Here is a 24524-nt window from a genome sequence, read left to right on the forward strand (position 1 = left end):
AAGGGAAAATGATATAAAATAAGTTATGAAATTATAGGAATATAGAAGATAAGTCGAGAGATGTAGGGAAATAGAAATAGATGTTTATTAAGAGTCATAGGAGAACAAATATATGTAATATGATAATGAAATATAAGATTATGTGGATACATGATTATGAGATAAAATATGTAATAATAGGAAAATATGATGAAAGTGAGTTTATAAGAAGTGATATGAACTAGGTAAACATGGGTAACAGTATATGCATAATGGAAACATGAGTTGGACAAGTACATAGTGGTATGATTTATTATGATAATTAGTATAATGGAGTTATATGAAAAGATTATAATGAATATATGAAATTGAATTAAGTAAAGAGATTAAATTAGTACCTAAATAAAAATACTATTAAATGATATATGTTTAGAAATACGACATAATTTATAATCTAAGGGAATACAAAGAAATGGAGCATAAGGTAGATAATATGATATCCGTTATTATATATCTATATAATATATGTCATCAGGTAATATGAAAGGACTCTGAAAATTGATATAAGCTATGAGAAAGTGTTCTAGGTGTTTCTATGTGTTATATGAAGCATATATGATCATATGTGAACAAGATATGATATGTATGTTTATATGAATATCTGAGAAATGATCTAAGTTATATGATATGATATATGTGATTATGTGCACTTTGGGATATATGTTATATGATATGGATCTATGTAACTACGTGAGAAAGTATATAAGATATGTGACATGTAAATGTGACTCATATGAAAATGTTCTATGAGTAATTGAACTATGTGTTATGTGAAATGATAAGTATAAAAGAAAATGCCCATGTTATGTGTCTTGAGAGCTAGGGGTATAGTTGGCATGCCAAGAGTTGAGGGTCTACGCGGTCCTTCGGGACATATATGTATTCTTTGGAACATGTGTGAAGTCAGGTGAGACACATACTTGATCCTTGGCATATGTATATGATTCTTAAGGAATGATATGTGGTCCTTCGGGACATATATGTATTCTTTGGAACATGTGTGAAGTCTGGTGAGACACATACTTGATCCCTAGTATATGTATATGATTCTTAAGGAATGATATGTAGTCCTTATGGACATTATTATATGGCACTACGGTGCAATTCTACGCAGCACTCCGGTGCAATTCTACACGGCACTTCGGTGCAATTCTACGTGGCACTTCGGTGCAATTATACGAGCTGTGGTGACAGTATAGTGCACAACCTCTATAGACTCACATATCTATAGTTCTCACATGTGTACATGGGCTTTGAAAAGAGAACATAATTTGATATAATGATATGTGTATTTCTCGTGACATGGTAGAAGTGCATATATATCTTGGTGATATGAGAACAATGTATGTGATATATGTATATGATTTGTGATATGATGTGTGCATGATATGATATATGTGTGATAGGGGTTATGGTATCTGTTACATAATATACATGAATATATGTTGATGTATATGTAAATGAGTTGTATAATTTGATAGCATAAAACAGTCATGCATGATTAGTGGGTATGAATTCCATTAGATGTGTTTTCTTTATGCCTCACTAAGTCATCGACTTAGCGTGTGAGTGTTTCACACGCAGGTTACAGAAAGTGAATATGGAAGCTGTGAGGAGCAATACAGGTCAGCATCTCCCTTACAAGATTTCAGATCAGAAAATATATGAGATAAATGATTTTTGTTATTTTGAATATAGTTGGCATGTATTAATTGATTGAGTTAAATATGCTCTGATCGATTTTGGTTATTGTGGTCAAATTATGTAACTAAACTGCTTTTACTCTAAGGAAAGTTTTAAATTTTCTTTGAATTTTGTCAAGAGTCAAAGTTTGAAAAGTCAATGTGACACCTCGGACTCGTATCCGGGTCGGGTACGGGTTGGGGGTGTTACAGAGATCCATCTTTCTTTGTAAATACCCACTTGCATTCAATTGCTCTTTTATCTTTCGGTAATTGTGCCAGTTTCCAAGTGTTGTTCTTTTAGAGAGATTGCATTTCTTGATCAATGGAATTTTTCCACTTATCACTTTCCAAGCTTTGTATTGCTTCTTGGTAAGTGATAGGGATATCTTCTTCAACAACTGGAAGAGTATAGGCCACCATATCAGCAAATCGAGCAGGTCTACAAATTTCTCTCATTGACATTGTAACTGCAAGTGGTTCTGGTGTCTCCAATGGTTCTTGGGTTTGAACCTCTTCATCTTTTGATTCTTCTATTGGAGTTGAAGAATCAACTGCATCAACTTCTGGGATCATCATCTGTTGAAACTCCACCTATTTTGGAGTATGCTCCACCTGCTACGGAGTACTACTTGTCTGGACAGCTTTATTTGTTACCTTCTTTACTAGGGCAGATTCATCAAAGGTAACATCTTGCTACAAATTATCTTCTTGGTGTCTAAAACCAAAGGCGGAATCCCTTTACTCTATGGGTGATTTCCATAAAGAGAGTCTTCTTTGCTCTCGGATCAAGCTTGTATTCATTCATATGATAATAAGCATTGGATCCAAATACATGTAAAGAATCATAATTAGTAGAAGGTTTTCCAGACCATACCTCCAATGGTGTTTTTCCTCCTATCGCTAATGATGGAAGACGATTGATAAGATGGCCAGCATATGTCACAACCTCAGCCCAAAATGACTTGCCTAACCCAATATTAGATAGCATACACCGAACTTTCTCTAATAATGTTCGATTCATACGCTCTGCCACCCCATTCTGTTGTGGTGTATTTCTATCAGTAAAGTTTCAAACAATACTATACTCGCTGCAAACGTCAAAGAATGGGTCACTTTTATATTCCCCTTCATTGTCCGTCCTAAGACGTTTGATCTTTCTACCAGTCTGGTTCTCGATCATATTTTTCCATTTAAGGAAAATTATGAGCACTTCATCTTTAGACTTCATTGGATACACCCAAACTCTTCTGGAAAAATCATCTACAAAAGTTGCAAAATAATGGTTTCCTCCCAAAGACGGTGTCTTTGAAGGACCTCATACATATGAGTGAATATAATCCACAATACCTTTTGTATTATGTATAGTGGTGCCAAACTTCACTATCTTCTGCTTTCCCAGAACACAATGCTCGCAAAATTTCAATTTTCAAGCATTTACACCTTTCAACAATCCTTTCTTTGCCAGAATTTACAAGGATTTCTCTCCAGCATGTCTCAACCGCATATGCCACAACTGGGTTGTGTCCAAATCATCACCTTCGGAAGCTGCTGCAATTGCTCCAATAATTGTACTACCTTGGTAGTAATACAAATTATTTTTCCTGATGCCCTTCATCATCACAAGTATGCCAGATGTGACTTTTAAAACTCCATCTCTCATAGTGACTACTAAGCCTTTGGATTCCAAGGCTCCCAACGAGCTGAGATTTTTCTTCAAACTGGACACGTATCAGACATCATTCAGAACTCTAGTTGATCTATCTTGATTCTTCAATCAAATTGAACCTATCCCAATAGTTTTACAAGTATTGTCATTGTCCATATAAACAACTCCTGCATTTAGTTCTACTAAATCGGAGAACCACTCCTGATTAGGGGATATATAATAGGTACAACCCGAATCTAATATCCGCTCATTTGAATGGAATGTTGTTGATGAAGCAACTAATGATATGTCTGAGTTATTTGCATCATGCTCTGCAACACATGCATCTGGAGCAGCTTTTCCTTTCTTCTTCAGCTTCAGACAATCTTTCTTCTAATAGCCTTTCTTATGACAAAAGGCACATTCATCTTTTCCCAGTCTGGACTTCGACTTTGATCTCCTTCTCCACTTTGGCTTTTGACTTTTCGAGCGACCTCTTGCCACCATATCCTTTGCTGCTCCGTACTTGCTCTCATTCTTGGTTTTCTTCCTGAGCTCATAACTATACAAAGCAGCAGTTACATCTTTAAGGGTAACATTATCCTTACCATGAAGTAACGTTGTCTCAAGGTGCTCAAATTCATCTGGAAGAGATGACAACAACATCAAAGCTAAATCTTCAAATTTGAAGGTTTCATCAATGCTCAATAAGTCTGCCACTAGCTCATTGAACACAATGATGTGTTCATTCATACTGGTGCCTGGTTGATAATCAAATCTGAACAATCTTTTTTTCATGTAGAGACGATTCTTAGAACTTTTCTTAAGGAGTTTTTCCTCCAATGCTTTCCACATCTTACTTGTAAAAGTCTCGTTCTTGTAATCATACTTATGCTCCCTAGAAAGACAAGTTAGAATCGTATTGCACGCCAAACGATTGATTGTTCCCCATTCTTTCTCCTCCATATCTACGGGTTTTTTTTCTCAATGGCGATGTCTAGACCTTGTTAGAATAAAGTGTCTAACACCTCGCCTTGCCACATGCCAAAATGATCAGATCCATCGAACAACTCCATCGAGAAGTTTGCATTTGACATTACACTCCTCACCGGTCCAGATGAAGAGCTTAATGTCTCAACTGATCTGTATTTTGGCATTTTAATTTTAACGAACAATATTCAATAGCACAAACTGTATCCTTTCAGCAACGAGACCACCAGGATAACCTCAACCGAAGCTCTAGATACCAATTGTTGGGGAAACTAGGTTATTTCCCACACGAACGTAGTTTCAAACTTGATCTGAAATGTCAAGATCTAAAACACAAAAGGTTGCACAGCAGACAAACCCGCCAAACTATTGATTATTGAAACACAATGGAAAAACCGAATAATGAACAATAAAGGAGATAACACACCACATTTACGTGGTTCGACGAGAATATCGTATACTCCTCAGGCACCACATCGGATGATAACTTCACTATCAACAAATATTACAACAAATGAAATTCTTTAGAATTCTCAAAGTGAGAGAATGAAGAAAACAAATGGAAAAGAGAACTTGTTTTTGGGATGATTTCTAATGAAATACTTAGGCCTATTTATAGTTGAGTTTTAAGGACTAAACTTATAAATAACATAATATTTTATGGACCAAAGATGAAATTCTCATGTGCAAAGTTGACCACCTACCAAAGATGAATTTTCCAATAAGTTGCCACCAACCAAGATGAAATTCCCATGTGCAAAGTTGGCCACCTACCAAAGATGAATTTTCCAACTTGCCAAATTTGACAATTTACATGCCAAACATAACAACATATAAATCACATATGAAGAAAATACGAAAAAATATACATGTATTATATATATGGTTATAAAATACAATTTAAATTAGATTAAAATAATATCATAATATTGTAAAAATTTATAATTAAATTTAAATAAAAACTCAAATATTTGACTCGACTCGACTCGAAAAAATTTCAAGTCAACTCCGAGTTATGAAATAGGACTCGTCAACTCGAATAACTCGAAATTTTTTGACTCGACTCGATCGAACGTTCACCCCTAGAAAAAAGAAAAAGATAGATAGCTTGAAGAAGAAGAAGAAGGGAATTTAACGGAGTTAAGTTCCACGTCAATAAAAACTGACCGGGGGTAACGGTAGGGATCAAAATGAAAACGGACTAAAAGTTCAATGATTGTATTATAATTTTTAAAAGTTGAGTGACCAAAATACAAGTATCCTAAAAATTTAGAGACTATTTGTATACTTTACCCTAATTTTTTTTTATAGAAAACAACTTAAATATATGGATGATCATACTAAAAGTTACTCTTCACTTAATTAGAAAGTTTGAGTGTGAATTTAAAAAGTTATACTAAAATTTTAAAAGATATATAATTATAAAATTTTAAAGTGAACAAAATTAAATAATTAATAAAAAATATAAAAATATAAAAAAATAATATATAATATAAGTGAATTTGAAAATTTTAAGGATACGTCCCTAAATTAAATTTAAAGCCGCCAATACTGGTTTATTTCCGTTGAACATATCATAGCAGTCAACATTAAATTTAGAGCCGCCAATACTAATATATTATATTATATTGTATTATTTTATTTTATTTTATTTTATATTGTTAATTAGCTTTTAAATTTGTAGATAAATTAATCATTAGGTTATTTAATTATGAATTTGATTACAAATAATTCATTTTTTCTTTTAAAAATTATAAATATATAATTTAATTAAAATATTATTATAAATATTTTTTTATTATTAAACTTTAAACTTATTTTAATATAATAATTTTTTAAAATAATAATTTTTATCACTTAAGTCGCTCTATTCATGATATCAAAAAATTAACATTGAATGATAAGATGTATTGAAATTCCAAATATAAAAGAAATTCGAAAGGATTAACCATAGTTTGGTGGGATCCCTATGATTATCCTATTTATAGTACACATCCTATCGCCGGTGTTTTTATTTTCAGCTTCTTGTTTATCCATTATTATTTCCTTTCTTTTAAGGTTAGTTTCTCTACCAATTCATTTCACTTAGGGATGGCAATCTTGTTTTAGCTACGATTTATTTTGCATCTTGTGTTGAATTTCTTTGTTTTATACTAGGGTAATTTAGAATGGGTTCCGCGACTCTTCACGAGGAGATCAACTCGTTCTTTGAGTCAGCTCCTCCGCTTAAAGATTCCGTTAAAATCGCCGACAAATTGAATCAATTCGTCCAGCTCGATTCTCCATCTTCAGGTACAAGATCTTGTGGCTAATCAATTGTGTACGTGTATTCCCCTACTGCTTGTTTATACGTATTTATATACCATTTTGAAATTCCCTGATGGAAAAGGGAGGAGGGTTGTGTGTGTGACATCTGGCGGAACCACGGTTCCTCTGGAGCAGCGGTGTGTTCGGTATATCGATAATTTTAGTTCAGGGAATAGAGGAGCAGCTTCTACAGAGTAAGTAATATAAATAATATCTGAATGAGTTGGGATATTTGATTGAAGGTTTTGCTGTTTTTTTAACTGATTGGATTTCTTTTCTGCAGGTATCTTATCAAGGCTGGATACAAGGTCATATTTTTGTATAGGAGGTGAATTTCATTTTGGATGATTGTTTATTTATGTTTGGTTATTTTGTGGTTGTGTTCAACAGATGTTTGTATTGATTCTTCAACTTCTGTGCGTGTAGAGGAACCTGCCAGCCATAATGCAGGTCTCTTCCTGAGGATCCTTTGCTGGAATGTTTTGAGCTCGCTGATGATTCCGATTTTCAAGGTTTGTGGATTATCTTTACCTCAAATTATACATTTTTAGTGGACTGTTTCTCTTTGTTCAATACTTCGACATTGGCCATAACTTGAATGCATTATAATGGCTTTGGATATGTTATTTTCTGTCATAGGTAATAGAATTATAGAAATTCACTTCTGTATTCCATGCTGTTTTTATAATATATTTTAAGACATTGATCTGTCAACTTTTGCCTGCGATATATGGTATTATGTGTTGTTATTTCCTACTGAGGTTATTGGGTTATGTCTAATATTTCAGTGCGGCAATCACATTCCGAAGCAGTGAAGGGTGCTATTAGGAACCATCATGCTGTATGGGCTGTTAATATTACTAATTAATCTTCCTCTACTTTTCATCTTTGATCTAGCTTTTGGCTCTTTTGGTTCATGATTGCAAACCGAATCAACATTGCTTTAACAGTTGGCTTCTTTGCATTTTGTTGCAGGCAGTAGCTGGTGGTCTCCTTTTGAAGCTACCCTTTACAACCATATTCGAGTATCTTCAGGTTGGCTTCGATAAGCTTTCATATGACTCCTTGAAGTTCATATTAATTACACATTACGAATTGTAGGTTTAAATATATTCACAACTTAGGCCCTTTCTATACCCCTTTGGCCTTTTTCATGGGTGAGCTACCTTTTTGGTTAAGATAACTTCATATAAATTGTCTCTAAATGGCCTCTTATCTTTGCTTTTTGCAAAGCAAAATGATAGCTTTGACAGAGGCCATGGCCTCGTTATGTTCCTGAATAAATGGGGCGAGAATGTCGGGCACTGTACTTTTTCAGTTTTCTTCATATTTGGTAATCATATAGTTCTCATGGTCATTAGATAATAGCTTTTAAGTATACTATTTGGTATTACACCGAAAATATTGTTAAGTTAATCCTACACAACAATCATCTCTGATAACTTGAATGGTCTTTTCTTGCTAGAGAAGATGTTAAGAATGATTGCATCATCAATGAGAAGCCTTGAGCGTCGAGCAATGTTTTATCTTGCTGCTGCCGTCTCTGACTTTTACGTTCCTTGGAAGAGAATGGTAATGATTTGATATGATAAAATTATCTTCCTTTTCTGGACTGATATAGTTTTCATTTGAATAATCTTTTATGCATCTCTATTTTCTTTTGGGAAAAAGACTGATTAATTGCACAGGCAGAGCACAAGATTCAGTCAGCATCTGGCCCTTTAGACATGCGACTTATGCAAGTCCCGAAGATGCTCTCGGTGCTGAGGACGGAATGGACTCCGATGGCCTTCTGCATATCCTTCAAGGTAAGACATGGTGGTGCACTCACTTCATCGTCTGCTTTGGAAGCCAGGACTGATTAAAAGAGGTTATTGAAACGAATGCTCTTTAGCATTATGTATAATGAATTCATTGGTTCTGTTTTATCTGGTTTTGATCAACAGCTCGAGACGGATTCAAAAATTCTCCTAGAGAAGGCCAATATGGCTCTGAAAAAGTACAAAATGCATTCAGTTGTAGCGAATGAGTTATACCCGGAAAGAGGAGGTCACGGTAGTCACAGAAAACGGAAATGTTTTAGTTTGCCGGGATAAGAATCGACCGGGGTCTGATGTGGAGGATCCACTGATTGAACTCCTTGTGAAGAAACACTCAACATACATTAAAGATGCTAGCACATGATCTCTAGGTAAGCATGACCTTCCCCTGATACAACATAGCTCCCAAGATCACACTTTTATCATCTGAAATTCTGCGTTAATGTAGTTTTTCTTTAATGTTAGTCTGTTACACAGTCTAACAAATTGTTTAATTTCAATCACTGTTACTAAGTTTGTAATCGATTGTTTTCCATCGACTCTTCTTCGTTAATTAACAACTATAAAGAAATGGGATTGAGCAAAAATAATACTATCCAGAATGTTGAAAGACCCAAGTTCCAATCTCATGACAAAATCTATACATTGTAGCATGACAACAACAATCAAGTCCTTTGGAATGATGCAGACGCTCTATTTTCGTAGCCCACCAAACAGCAACTAGCAAGCCTACAAGACAATCAGAACTAGGAGTGTTTAATTGTTTATAACCGGGTAATCTATTATCCGAATAGTTAAAAAAGTGGCTCACATCCAGACCTGTAAAAATTGGGTAGGTGCAAGTCGAAAAGTTAAACCGGTCACCCTCTATATTCACTTCACAAGGTCATCAGCCACTGGATGCACCGGTCCATGTTGTTGCATACATCCAACAGAACACAGCACAGCACATACATCCACCATTCAAAATAGTGGAGAGAAGGGAACTTAACCAGGAATAACATTTCCTTAAAACTTGACACAATTTTATACATTTCCTCTTTTTGCCTTTCGTTTAAGCACAGAAGTATGTATATGCGAATATGCGTGGGGATCGAAGAAAGTTCTACGTAAAGAATTTAGTAGGGGGCCGGGCCATATGTACAACATTTCCTACTGAGATTCATCATCTGTATCAAGCTCAAGGCCTTCTGCAGCTAAACGCTGACTTATGACCTTTTTCTTCTCTTCTGCTTTCTTTCGCATCAAATCCCTTTTCTTTATCACTAGGGTATGCCGTTTAAGAGTGTTGTTGAAGTGTTCTATTGATGCTTTTTTCTCTTTCGCCAATATTTTTCTTTCTTCATCAGGATCTATCTGAAATTCCACCCAAATACAAGTTTTAGTTTGTGCAGTAACTATATTGGAGAGAGACACCATCTGTTTAACTGAAATATAAAATAATGATGTGAAGTCAGTCGTGTATAGGTAACGGAAAAGAGTAATATAATACCAAGTCTTACGGACTTTGAGTCACAATTCTGGAATTAGTTTGAAGCTCAAAGATCAAATTCTAAAAATGGCAATCTATTTCTTCAATTCTAGACCATGTGTACTTTTATTAGAATCTACCGCTCTACAGTGTGTACAACACTAAAACTTACCATAAATTCGATGGTGAACCAGTCAATGTTTAGAAAGTCCACCCTGATACAGTTACACTGTTAGAGAAATTTTAGAAATTGTTTGTTACCTTAGAACGAGAAAGACGGCGAACACGAAGATTTAGCTCGCGCTGCTCCCAAGCTGAGACAGCCATATCTCCTCGCTGATCCCAAGCTTTTCTCTTTTTTATAAGCCACTCCATCCATGCTTCTGATGCCTGGAATAAAGGAGAAAATTAGGAAATTCCACTCTTAAAGAACTCACACAAAGTAAAATAAGGGGAGAATAATTCAAGTTGTGCTGAACACAAATTTTGTGAATAACTGGAATGCTCACTGTAGTAAACCATTTAATCATACGTCTTTAATATCACCAGCACGTTTCCACTTGATAAGTCATTTTTTATTCAAAGAAACCAATATAAGGAATTTTGTTTCAAAGAAAAAAGGTGTGGGTACCATATAGGCTTTGGAAACAAAAATTAGTAGGAAGTCTGACTCAAGTTGTGCTTGATTAAGAATCGTAAGAACCAAGTCAATAAAACATATATTTATATAAAGGGGAAACAGCACGGTTTTATAATATAAAATTATGATATAAATTTGGATTGAGGATATTAGATCCCTCATTCTGCTCATAGAATCTTCAATTTCATAAACAAAAAAAGGACAAAAAGCAATGATAAATCACTTAGAAAATGTACATCATCTAAGTAGACCAAGTTCCAAATTTCAATTCCATAGAAAATGCATATCTTACCTTCATTGGATTGACTCGGTTATCCATATCATACTGCCTCCGTCTCTCCACGTCTACGAGCAATTCATAAGCAGCTTGAATCTTGATGAATCTTTCTTCAGCAGTTTCACCTTCTTCAAGAGCTCCTTTACCATCATACACTTCAAATTGAAAATTGACCAGTTAGTAAGAACAGATGCCAAAAATTTTAGGAAACCAGTGAAACGGAAACAAATTTTCAGTAAACCAGATAAACACATCTATAATAGCATCCAAAAGGAATCCTGAAGCCAACTGGTTAAGTTCTCCAACATAACATTATTACACTCTCCTCTCAACAGTCCCAGATGCCGAGTTCTTATTTAATGCAGTTAAATGAATTTCACAGGGGAAATGTCCTACCAAGAGGAATACCCCAAATGATTCCCAAGAATAAAATAACCCTATACCACATAACCTAGCAGTCTAATACTGAAACCATAACGACAGCAAATACTTGAAAAGAATTGACCTATTACTGAAACCACACACAAATTTTCACTTATGAAACTTAAAGAGACACATACCATCAGGGTGATAAAATTTGGCCAAACGTCTGTATGCAGTCTTGATCTGTTCTTCATCAGCATCCCTTTCTAACTCTGTTGTTTACAAATCAAAGTTCCAATATAATTATATATATTTATCAATTAGCAAACCCAGAAAAAAAAACCATTTCTAATTCTGGAAAATAACCAAACCAAAAAATATTAATAATAACGGCGCTGTGTTCATCAAGCTAACAACGCACAAGGGTTAAAAAAATTACCAAGAGTTTCATAGGGAGATTTTTGGTCGGACCAATTCGATGCCCTAACGGCAGTTCTCCTTTGATTGGCCCGAAACCACGGTTCCTTCCTGCTCAAATTTCTGGACAAATGGAACCACGGAGAGAACGAAGACGACCTGAAATCAGGGTTTCGAAAGGAAACCCTACTTCTGGATCGTGCTTGATGGAGGTGGAAGAGCCTGCTACTACACATCAACGAAGAAAAGACCATGTGCGGTCTACAAGCTGTCCTCAAATTGCTCATTTCCTTTTTTTTCTTCTTCTTTTTGGGAGCTTGAGCTTGGATTATTAGAAATTAAAATCAAAGGAAACGAAAATAAAATTTTCGAAATTAAGAATTTAGGGTTTTATCGATTAGAATTGGGATTTTGCATGGCAGAATAGGCAGACTGCAAAAGAAACACGGGGAAGAAGACGTGAAGGAAGTGAAGAGGCTCATATAACGAAAATTTGAATCTGACTGAATTTAAATTAAAAAAATGAATATTTTGTGTTATTTTTTTCCTGGCTAAAATTATTGCCATTTTCATGTAAAAATAAATATTTTAATTCTTTTTACCGGGAAATTTGTGGACGAAGCTGAAAGTTAGTCGGTTACTAAAATTATTTTGGGGTAAACTATCTATTTGGCCACTCATCTGTTACTTAATTTCTGGTTTGTTCATTCAATTATTTTATTAATATTATATCTACAGTTATGTTTTAGTTATATTTTGGTCACCAGCTGGTAAAAAAGTTAACGATATATCACTATAAGATAATATCACAATAATAATAAAAAATAATTAAAAAATTTAACAGATTTTAAATATATTTTATTATTATTTTACATTTGTTCTGATTTTGTATTTTTAGTGATTTAAAAATATTTTATATTTTAAAAATCGTTAGTAATATTTTCTTAATTTTAAATACTTTTCATTTTTAATGTTCGATCTATATTAATCTCCGATCTAGATATTATCAGCTACAAATTTAGGAAGAAGATCATCCTAAGAAAGCTTTCAAGACTCAATATGAATGCTACAAGTTTATGGTAAAGTCGTTTGGTTTAACGAATTTTCCTGCGACATTTATGATTTTGATAAACTGAGTATTTCAATTATACTAGGACTAATTGATGATAGTGTTCATCGATGATAATATGGTCTATTTTAAGACTAAAGAAGAATATGATGCATATTTTTGTATGATTCTCCCAATTCTTCGAGAGAAAGAATTGTATGTTAAGTTGATAAAATGTGAGTTTTTTTTTTCTAAAATTGCATTTCTTAGCCATGTGGTTTTAGTTGAGGGGATAAAAATAGACTTTAGGAAAGTACAAACGAAAAGATGTGTTATTTAATTAGATTGATAGGTGACAAGAAAATTTCAAGATATTAAAGAGAATACCGATAGAAGCCTAGTGTTAGTGTAATCCAATCTGGAAAAGACTATGTGATCTATAGTGGTGTGTTTCATAAAGATTTGGGATGTGAGTTTATGCAAAAGGACAAGTTATGGCTTATGCTTTATAGAAATTAAGAATCATGGAAGAAATTATTTGACTCGTGATCTTGAGTTAGCATGAGTTGTGTTCATTTCATAGATATACCGTCAGTGAGTGATGTTATATTTATATTGATCTCAAAAGACAAAAGTATGTGTTACTTGAAGGAGTGAAAATAAAGGAAATGGATTGAATTCCTTAAAAAATGATGACGTGCTTATCGACTACCACCAGGAAATGCTAATGTGGTAAATGATACAATAAAGCTGAAAGACATTTTTGTTTTGAGAGTTTGAATATGTGATTGCCTTTAAAGAGAGATGGTGCTTTGATTGCGGAATTAAAGTTAAAGCCTATGTTGTTAGATTTAATATAGGATCTTCAAAGAAAGGATGAAAAGTGCTTGTAAAAGACATGATAAGTAGAAAACGTGAAACCAAAGACCATGAAATTAAGTTAATGGATGTATATATTATCGAGGAAAGAGTTGATACTATCGGTAGGTATGAAAAGAGCTATCACCAAGTTTGTTTAAAATGCATGTCATGCCAACAAGTTAAAGTAAAACATTAAGTGTTTTCTGGATTGTTGTAAGTGATTTCCATCCCTTAGTGGGAATGGGAATGAATTAATGGAATGGACTTTGTAATAGGTAAAGTTTATTTAAGATAATCTCAAGTTAATTGTCAAATGACAAAAGTCTTGTTCAGATTTAAAAAGAAAAGAGCACAAAGTATGAAAAAAAAAACAATTTTTTCATCTATCTACATTAGATACGTATTAAAAATTTGAGGATTATTTTTTATTAAGGCGAAAGAATTTTAATACCCCAAATTTTGATTAGTGACCAAAACGTAAATTTTGAAAGTTTAGTAGCTAAAGTAGAAAGTTAAAAAAGTTTAGGGACCAAAAGGATAATTTTTAAAAGTTAAGAAAGTTTAATACTCATAAATGAATAGTTCAACCTCAAAAATGATGTTTTCGTGTGAATTAGAATTTTGATCCGAAATTTGTGTTAAAAGCTATAAAACAGTAAAGTCCGAAAGAAAACTAGATAATCGGATTGAACCGAAATTTTACGAAAATTTGAATGATGATAAATAAAGGTTAGAAATATTCTTTCTAAATTTTATAATAGTGAAATTTAATGTGGATAAGTGGAATTGAAGTGGATTTTACATATTTAGCTTAAATTGGAAAATTTAGTGACTAAATGTAGTTTTTGAAAATTTGCAAGGGAAAAGGTGGAAAGTGGATTTTTATTTGTTCATCTTTGACTTTGGAATATTAAAATGGAAGCTATTCCAATGGCAAGTTGAAATTATCATATTTTATAAAGGGTAAAATGATCATTTCACATTGATAGAATTTTAAATTTATTTATATTAGATTAAGCCAAGTGTATTATGTTTTAATTGAAGAAAAATCAGAAAATTTCAGCTTCTTCCAGCCCCAAACTTGAACCACCATGGCTATTAAGGTAAGAATTTTCAAGTTCATTTTTAAGCTTATTCGATTGATTTTTGGATTAAGCTTTTAGATAGATAATTAATCCCCATTGAAATTCTCTATCATTTGGTATAAATATTACATGGATATCATGTTTATATGATGAGTTTAGAAATTAGGGTTTATGTAGGATTTGCTGATTTTGGGATTTGATGAAAGATTTTTATATTGTTGATGTTGGAGATTAATTCTAAAGCTTGTATGATGATTAAAACAACTTGAAATTGGGTGAAATTCTATTTGACCATGAACTAGGGTTTTGAGAAAATTTTGGTTTGGTTAAATTATGTTAGGGCTTTGATTGTAGAAGCCTTGAAATGTTGTTTAGAGGTGGAATCCATGCTTGAATCAAGTGAAAATCAATAACCCTAACTACTATGATATTCGGCCCTAAGGAATTAATTGGGGAAAAATTGTGAAAAATTTCCCTAGGCTTAGAAATGATGTTTGAAAGGTTCTACAAGCTTTAGAAAGTTAATTGAACTATTTTATAATTTTATGAATGTTGGAGGACCTATTTGGAAATTATGGAAAATTATGGGGTTTTTGTAAATGTTAGAAAGATGATGTACTATGATGGAATTGAAAGTTAGAATATTGAATTTGATGTTAGAATGTGAAATTTGACTATTTTGAAAGTCGGTAAAGTTTGAGTACTAAATGGAAAATATTGAGAAAGTTAGTGACTTAAGTGGTAATAGTGGAGTTATTGAGGTATTGGACTGAAAATTAGATGCTGGAAATTTAATTAAGTTGTTTGAAACTTGAATTGAAGCTAAAAGGCAAAGGACTATTTGGAATAAAATGGAAAGTTGAAATGAATTCTAAAAGAATTCATAAATGGTAGTTAAAATGGAAAGTTGAAGAATATTATGTGAAGTTTGGGTAAATTTGGATAAAAAGAGATTTATTGGTCAATTTGAAGTATTAAGGTCAACATTGATGATGTGATATGAAATTCGTATAGAATGAGCATCAAAATGTTTTTAGGAATTTATTTTCTATTGTGTGTCTATGTTAGTAAGATTCAAATAAATAGTTTGAATTGTATATGTTTTGCAAATGGTGTTTATTTAGATTGTGATTGAAATCAAGATCGAGAAATGTTAAAGCTAATGAGAAGCTTAAGGACGTAATATGAAGTGATGGTAATGTTTACAAGCTAAGAACACAAGGAGAGTGTAAATTTAATTTGTATTTATGTTATCAAGCAAACATTGGCTTGCGATGAGTCAGTGATGGAGTTTGCTATAGTAAGAAGTGACTTGAAATGTTGTGTGACTTTGTGATTTATGTATATATGTGCATTTGGTAAGCTAATAGAATTAGTGAACAAGCTGAAAATGCAAATTGGGGAAATCTGCCTAGATTTATGATTGGAACAGTAAGTTTAGAAAATCACCATAAATTCTAAATAAATGATTAGAGAATTATTTTTGTACCTTTGGATTCTTATATGAGACTAGTTTTGTGTAAAATAAACTACTACTGATTTCAATGAGTATAAAAAAAGATATGAATTTTTAATCGATTATAGGTAAAAAACAAGGCATCAGATTCTGCTCAAAACAACTTCTATAAGTTAACTTTGAAAATTCACTATAAATTGTACAAATTGAACTAGAAGAAATGTCTTATATGGTTAAATTATTATTCGAGTCCAATTTTCATTGGTATAAGTAAAATAATTTTTAAGTGTGTAGGTTAATACATAATAATATTTCTTTGAATGTAGTACAAACTGCAGAATATAAAATTGTGATAAATTTTGTGATAGAAGTGAATCGAAAGCAAAAAAATCAAGCTTAAAGCTTAGTGAGACTTATATTTTGACTTGTATACAAAGTATTAATGTCAGTGCAATTTATTTATTTAATTATTATGATCGAGGACGACTTGCGATAAATCAACCTCATTTTATTTTCAAATATGATTTATAACTTTTAATCATGGATATTTTTATAATATTTTTGATAAGTTTTATGAGTGATTTAGGGTATGAACTGCCCAAGTAGGATTTGTATGATGATGAATTTTTAAGGTTTATGATTTTCAAACGTTGATTAATTAATGATTATATTATGATATATAAGCCCATTGTATGTTGCATTGAGAGTCGTAGGTACATTTGTCATGCCATTAAGTTGAGTACTTTCCAGTTAAATTATGGTACATTCGTGTACATTATGATTTGCACAATTGGTTCTCATGTTATGATTGTACTTGGAGTGCATTATATGTTTTAGCTAAGATTGGCACCATGATGTACCCTGTGCGCACCTTATGTTCTACTCACGTACATTGTGTTCTCATAAATATGCATTGGGCTTTGAAAGTAAATATGAAAAGTGAATATGAAAGTTAAGAAAAGTATCTGAAAGGAAAAATTATGAAAGTGAAAATGAAAGTTTTGAATTATATACGAATGAAAAAAAAATATGAAATAGTTGTTATATCTGATGTTGATTTACATGATTTTGATAAAATCATGAGATTGTGATTTTCAGGTTTTCTGAAGAGGAAATCGACTTAAATAGTTTGGTTTGAAAGTTTCAATGCTTTTTCATTAAATAACTATCGACACCTGTTTTTATCCGGGTTATAATTTATTATTATATTATCATTATTATTCTTATTTATTAATATTATTTTTATTTTCAGATTATAAATTACAAGCCCAATTACAAAGCACCAAACGACCCAACAAGCAAACCCAAACTCGGTTAAAGAAAACCCTAGTTTTCCCACTACCCAAGGACTGCCACCACCGGATTCGTTGCATGCTGCCTCGGGACGGAAAAAGATAGCCACGGGGTAAAAAATATTTTACCCCGTCCTTTTCATACCATCACTGCAAGCTTATCTCCTCGGTCAGACCCCAAAGTCGAAACAAACAAATATAACAAAAAGGAAATCAAAGGATATCTTCCCCATTTACATGCAACAGGAAAAAAAAGTCAAAATCGAAGCCTCTATATCAACCAAGAAGAGGGAAGAGAGAAAGGGGGAACAACAACCAAGAAAGTAAAAATCTGAGAACACAACAAAAAGAAAAAAAGAGCTCATTTCGAAAAGGAAAAAATGAAAGAAAGAAAGAGGAAGAGAGAATGAACATAACATCACTGATTTCGCAGAAAGATCTAAACATATCCGGAAAGTGGTGCCTTTTTTAAGGTAATTGCTTCGAATCCTTTAGATCTAGGATAAGATAATGGATCTAGGGCAAAAGGTGATTGGATTCGGGCTTAAGGAAGGTTGAGCGTTATTTTGGATGGCAGAGGGCTCTGGCGAGCGGTGACCGGAAGTTGTCGGCCTCCCCTCGGCGAGGAGGGAGAAGAGAGAAGGTAGAGAGAATAGGATTTTCTCTCTTTAGAAAGAAAAGAAAATTGGCAAAAATGAGTATGTTTCCTTAAAAGTAACCTTTATAGTATTGTAAAAATGCTCATTAAGGGCCCGTGTTTTTTAATGGCCAAGGGTAAATCATTTCCGTAGTTCCTCTTATTTTGTCTCGATTTTATATTGGTCATGTTTTCATTTTCTTTTTTCTTTTGATTTTGGCTTACATTTTTTTCATAATTTTATTTTTTTCCTATTCGCGCCTTTAATATTTATTTGAAAAACTTCTATATAAGCCCTTGATATTTTATTTTCAATCTTTCTGTAACACCTCAAACCGATGCGGGTAGCCCGATCCGATTCGGGAAGTCACATTAGGGCCACCGGAGCGACCCACCGTAAAAATAGCGGAAATTTTAAAACTTTTTATCAGAACATGTAAACTTATAAAATCATTTATCACTATTTAAAAATAAAACAGATTTCCAAACTCGTATATAAATCAAAATACAATTACATGCCCCCTAATCACAAGTACCATACTCTGCAACCACGCCGAAAGAACTCCCTTATTGAAGTCGATAGATGCACTGGTACAATTGTTTTAACCTGAAAAGGTGAGTAATAGAGTGAGCTTTGGAAAGCTCAGTAATACAGAACTACCAGATGATGCTACATGACATGTAGATAAATGGAAAGCCATATAATTTCCTTATTGAATCATATGTATACCAGCTTGCAGAATAATTTGGGGTTCCCTTAGAAGTTCATCGAGTAGAAGCCATGAATCTCAGTTCATAAGAAACCTTTCAAAGTATGACATTTTCAGGAGATCGAATAGGATGTCTAGTGTGTTCCAACAGTATAATAAAATCATAATAGGTACAAATCATAGTCTAGTAAATCTCACAATTTTGTAAAAGAGTTTAACTTTTGAAAATCATAGTTTAAACCCTTTTCTGGTAAACCATCAGTAGTTCCCAAAAATTATTTTCCATATAGCTTACTTTATGCACATAGCAAAAAGAAAGCCGACTTAAGGATAGGCTATGAAGCTTGTATCCTTAAGCCCAAGTCAATAAGTCCATATAGCTTACCCTAAGCACACAGCAAAGGAAAGCCGACCTAATGAAACATCTTGGGGCCCTCAAGAGTCACATTAGGCCCATTTAGCTTGATCAGAGCTATTCCATCGTAATTCAATTCCAAAATTCAATTGTACCATGACATAAATTCCATAAATCCAAAAACATGGTAATCATATACCATTTCAAAACAAAAATTAGATAGCAGCCATATTCCATAAATTGTCACATTAAATTGGTGCATCCATAAAACAATAACCAATGAATTCGATGTACCACATATTAAAACCAATAAAACAGTTCAGTAATAAGTAGGGAACACACTAGAGAATCCAAGTATTTCCAGAGGCCATTGTAGTTATCATTTTGGATAACATGAAACTTATGAAATTTGAACGAATTCCTGGAACAAGGTCCTATTGAGGAGAATCGATTACTAACCGATCTAGCCAGACATTTAATGTTGATACATTAGAATCCCACTATATTTTCGTGTGCTTTAGGAAAACGTTCAGGAACCTTTATACATAATAATTCTAAATTCAGATTTACTGCGAGTGATTCCATTACCCAAACAATCAGGGGTATTCAGGAATATACTTTAAATTCATAGGATTTCAGCCCAATTGAACCAAATGAGATATTCAGAATCTTTTCCATCTGCGTTACTTGTTTTTTTTTCTTTCAAACATGACCGAAGTGATTTTAGATGAAATATAGAATCGAAGATTCAAGTCATTTACAATCTACGACTATCGATCATATTATCAAACAACTCGAGTTACACAACTCTCAAACTGATGCATGTCAACAAGTCAATTCATTATCCTTCCAGTGTATTCACTCTTTAATACCATAGTTCATATCCATAGATCATCCCCATAATCATCACTGAATAAATCTTCCAACGGTCTTTATTTCATTTCCACGTTTCAACAATATCAGGAAATACTGACGTAATTGATCCATGGCTCATAACCCATAATGACAATTCATCATGTAAGTTCAACAGTGTTTCCAAACTCATCAAATCACCTATTTAATCCTTAGTCATTGATGTTACTTAGTTCGTTTGGTAAGCAAATCTATCCCGATTACTTTAAAGTTTTCCAGAATAATTCAGACGTTTCTGAATTTCAAATACACGTTGTACTTCATTTCATTTCAATTTATTCATATAATAAAGTCATTCTGGTATTCGTGGTTGATTTGACTAACGACTACCCACTTATTAGTACTGTATGCGCTCTAGAGTTGAGCTGCGCCAAGTACTTCCAGAATTATCATCGATCCAAATTTGAGAAGATGAACAAACATTCAAGTGATACTTATATCATTCAGGTAATGATATAGTACTAACGTTGGTTAATCACTTAAGTTACGTTCCACAACTTTTACTGGTAGCACAACATCCATGTTTATTTGGATTTCTTAATTAATCCAAGACATTTACTTATTCTAGGTCATAAGGGTATTTTGGTCATTTTGGTGCTTAACATTTTTTCTATTCATTTCAAAGCTTGAGTATATCCATTCATTCATGAGCTTGGTGACATTCTTGAGTCATTTCCATTCCAGGGGTAATTTGGTCATTTTATAATTCTAGAATATTTCAATCATTTCCTTCCATCCGGTCTTATTATTTAATTCAATCTGATCATTTACTTCAGTCCTTTCGAACAATTCTGTCAGCAGAATACCTCCGATAAATTACTCTTCAAGTGTTTACTCCTTATTCGAATATTTTCGGGTCAAGTGTCTTCTCAGATTTTACAAACGGAATATTATAAATTTTTCTGTACAAAGACAGGATCTTAACAATTAAATTCGTACTTAATCGAGTTAAGTACAAATCCTCAAAGTACTCTCTCATTCAGGGTCAATTCAGACTATTTTATCTCTAAAGGGCATTTTCGTAATTTCTTAACCAGATAATTTCAATATTAGCTCTTAACGAAAATAATTATAATTTAGAGATCCTATGATCAATTGCTTTCCCGAACATTCTTTGATTTTGAAATGATTCCTTCACAAACTCTCATAAGATTAAAACCGGTTATCCATAATTTCCAAATAAAACTAATATTTCTTATGCACATCAGTAGTTATATCGGATCAATATGTCTTTTCAGAGTTATTAACCAACTTCCAGTGACAATTCTTATCATTTTCCAACATAAGGGTAATTTCGTAATTTTACCATATCGGAGTATTCTCATAATTTTTCATCCAAATATCTTTAACATTTAACCCTTGATGATATAAAATATAAGTTACAAATCCAGAGCTGATTTCTTTATCACCAATCACAAACTTGTAATTTAATTCTAACAATTATCAATCTCTTATCTTAGTCATTCGATCCGTATTCAGTTACAGAATTTCTAGCACATTCATATCGAGTGAATAAATTATTCAACTCCACAAAATTGACCAACATTATCTTATTCATGCATTTACTAATATCATCATGTTCCATAAAGCATAAAGAGGTAGTAAAGTATTACCTCGATTTTCATGCAATACCGATCGACCATAAAAATTCCATTCGAATGCCTTTGATCTTCAATTCAACTTCAAATAATTCCTCAGATACATATCAACATAAATTATATCAGAAACGAAGCTTAATTGCGATAAACAGATCAAATCAGGTGATAAATCAGTGAAAGACGGCTTACCGGGTTCGAATTTGGCGAAACAGACTTCGGATTCGGATTCAGGACGTCGAAAGCATAAAATGTGACTTTTCGAAAATTTGGAATTTTCGGTCAAAATCAAAGTCAACGGGTTTGACCGGTAATTTCGAGGCCTTCGGGTTGGAATTTCGAAAAACAGACAGCGGAATCGGATTTGGAACGTCGAAAAATGTCAGGATAGGTATACTCGGTCGAAGTCAAAGGTCGTTTAATGCCCGGTCAAAGCCAGTCAAAGTTTTGGTCAACAGTGGTCAACGACGGTCAACGGTCAACGGGTCGAGTCAACGGGTCGGGTTGGGTCAACGGGTCGGGTCGGGTCGGGTTGTGACCGGTTAAACCGGTCAACTATGCACCAAAACCGGTCAAACTTGTCATTTTTTCTTCCCCACGGGCAGTGGCGGCGCGTGGGGGCACGTGAACAGTGCTAAAATCCCGGAAAAATTGCTAAAAATTATTTTGAGCGATTTCGAGATACTTACAAAGCTCGGTTCACAATTTTGAACGGCGGAGAGCTCGATTTCAACAAATCGGAAACTTTGACCGTTTCACCTCCTCACGCGCCGCCGTCGACGGAGACCAAGGATGACACCGGCAAACTCGGAACGATGCAACGAACACGATGGTGCGGGAGGTGTCATAAATAGATGACCCGATCGTCGTGAATCGATGAAAAACCAACTAAAACTGAGTTATTACCGACGATACTTCCGACTGAAATTCACGACGAACGGCGATGACTCACGACGAAAGGTTTGAGGGGTTTTGTTCCTCGATTGACAACGAACACGATGGTGGTTTTAGCTCGTCGTTTGGAGGTCGGACGACGAGTAGATCGGAGTTGGAAGTTGGGTTGTTGGAGAAGGGAAATCTGGAAAATATGAAACCTGCGCACGGGGAGGAGCTTATAATTCATCATATATAAGAAATGGTTAAATCATGGGTTTAGCCACTGAATTTCCTGCACTTTATAAAACGGTCTACCAATTTTAAAACTTTACAATTTAATCCCCAATGTTTCTTTCAAAATATCAATTAAATCCGCCACTTTATAATTTCTTAATTTTAGCCCCTAAATTGGGGTGTTACAATTCTCCCCTCCTTAAAAGAATTTCGTCCTCGAAATTCATTCATGTCACATAATTGTAGAAATGAAACTTTCATCAACTCTTCCATATCTTCGAGTAGCTTTTTATAGAAATACGGATTCTCCACTAATCCTTAACCAGTTGAGTATACATTCTTATCAGTACTCTTCCTCATTTCAATAAAAGAATCTGAACGAAAATTTTCTCGAGTAATCAATCTCTTCAGAATTCTCCCTCAGTCCAAGTAAGTAATCAAAACAACTTTATCCTTGTGAAATCAATTCAGCCTTGGTTACGTGAATAGGCTCGTAGAGCAGCAACATATCTCAATTTTATTTATGGAGTCGAGTCAGAAATTCTCAGACGAATAACTCTCACATGGCTAAGGTACTTTACTGCGTTAAGACAGATGTTACTGGTATTCCTTTTTGTACAAGTATAGCCTTAACGGATAGAAACTTCAGTTTATTCGTTACAGAAAGGGACTCAGCCCTGGAGTTCCGGCTCAGAGAGGTATGATTGCAGTCTAGGGGCATGTACTGATCAGACATATTTTGATATTCGACCGGCTGGTCTATCTTGAAAAATTTTGACTTAAACCATAGCTCTGATACCACTAAATGGAACACCCCAAACCGATGCGGGTAGCCCGATCCGATTCGGGAAGTCACATTAGGGCCACCGGAGCGACTCACCGTAAAAATAGCGGAAATTTTAAAACTTTTTATCATAACATGTAAACTTATAAAATCATTTATCACTATTTAAAAATAAAACAGATTTCCAAACTCGTATATAAATCAAAATACAATTACATGCCCCCTAATCACAAGTACCATACTCTGCAACCACGCCGAAAGAACTCCCTTACTGAAGTCGATAGATGCACTGGTACAATTGTTTTAACCTGAAAAGGTGAGTAATAGAGTGAGCTTTGGAAAGCTCAGTAATACAGAACTACCAGATGATGCTACATGACATGTAGATAAATGGAAAGCCATATAATTTCCTTATTGAATCATACGTATACTAGCTTGCAGAATAATTTGGGGTTCCCTTAGAAGTTCGTCGAGTAGAAGCCATGAATCTCAGTTCATAAGAAACCTTTCAAAGTATGACATTTTCAGGAGATCGAATAGGATGTCTAGTGTGTTCCAACAGTATAATAAAATCATAATAGGTACAAATCATAGTCCAGTAAATCTCACAATTTTGTAAAAGAGTTTAACTTTTGAAAACCATAGTTTAAACCCTTTTCTGGTACACCATCAGTAGTTCCCAAAAATTATTTTCCATATAGCTTACTTTATGCACATAGCAAAAAGAAAGCCGACTTAAGGATAGGCTATGAAGCTTGTATCCTTAAGCCCAAGTCAATAAGTCCATATAGCTTACCCTAAGCACACAGCAAAGGAAAGCCGACCTAATGAAACATCTTGGGGCCCTCAATAGTCACATTAGGCCCATTTAGCTTGATCAGAGCTATTCCATCGTAATTCAATTCCAAAATTCAATTGCACCGTGACATAAATTCCATAAATCCAAAAACATGGTAATCATATACCATTTCAAAACAAAAATTAGATAGCAGCCATATTCCATAAATTGTCACATTAAATTGGTG

At 33.7% G+C, this 24524-nt stretch overlaps 1 protein-coding gene and 1 pseudogene across 1 annotated transcript; one reads left to right on the top strand and one right to left on the bottom strand.

Annotated features, from left to right (window-relative positions):
* The first annotated feature begins 6460 nt into the window (after positions 1–6460).
* On the top strand, positions 6461–8864 carry LOC120126249 (annotated as a pseudogene).
* A 642-nt stretch (positions 8865–9506) lies between these two features.
* On the bottom strand, positions 9507–12114 carry LOC120126248 (pre-mRNA-splicing factor cwf23-like). The gene is made up of 5 exons (XM_039144483.1): positions 11677–12114; positions 11435–11509; positions 10890–11029; positions 10219–10347; positions 9507–9842 (listed from the first exon to the last, which is right to left on the bottom strand). The coding sequence occupies exons 1-5, from the start codon at positions 11939–11941 to the stop codon at positions 9639–9641; spliced, it is 813 nt and encodes a 270-aa protein (XP_039000414.1). The 5' UTR covers positions 11942–12114; the 3' UTR covers positions 9507–9638.
* Between the last annotated feature and the right edge of the window lie 12410 nt (positions 12115–24524).

This window comes from Hibiscus syriacus, unplaced genomic scaffold, assembly GCF_006381635.1.
Source record: "Hibiscus syriacus cultivar Baekdansim isolate YM2019G1 unplaced genomic scaffold, ASM638163v2 tig00110457_pilon, whole genome shotgun sequence".
NCBI lineage: Eukaryota > Viridiplantae > Streptophyta > Magnoliopsida > Malvales > Malvaceae > Hibiscus > Hibiscus syriacus.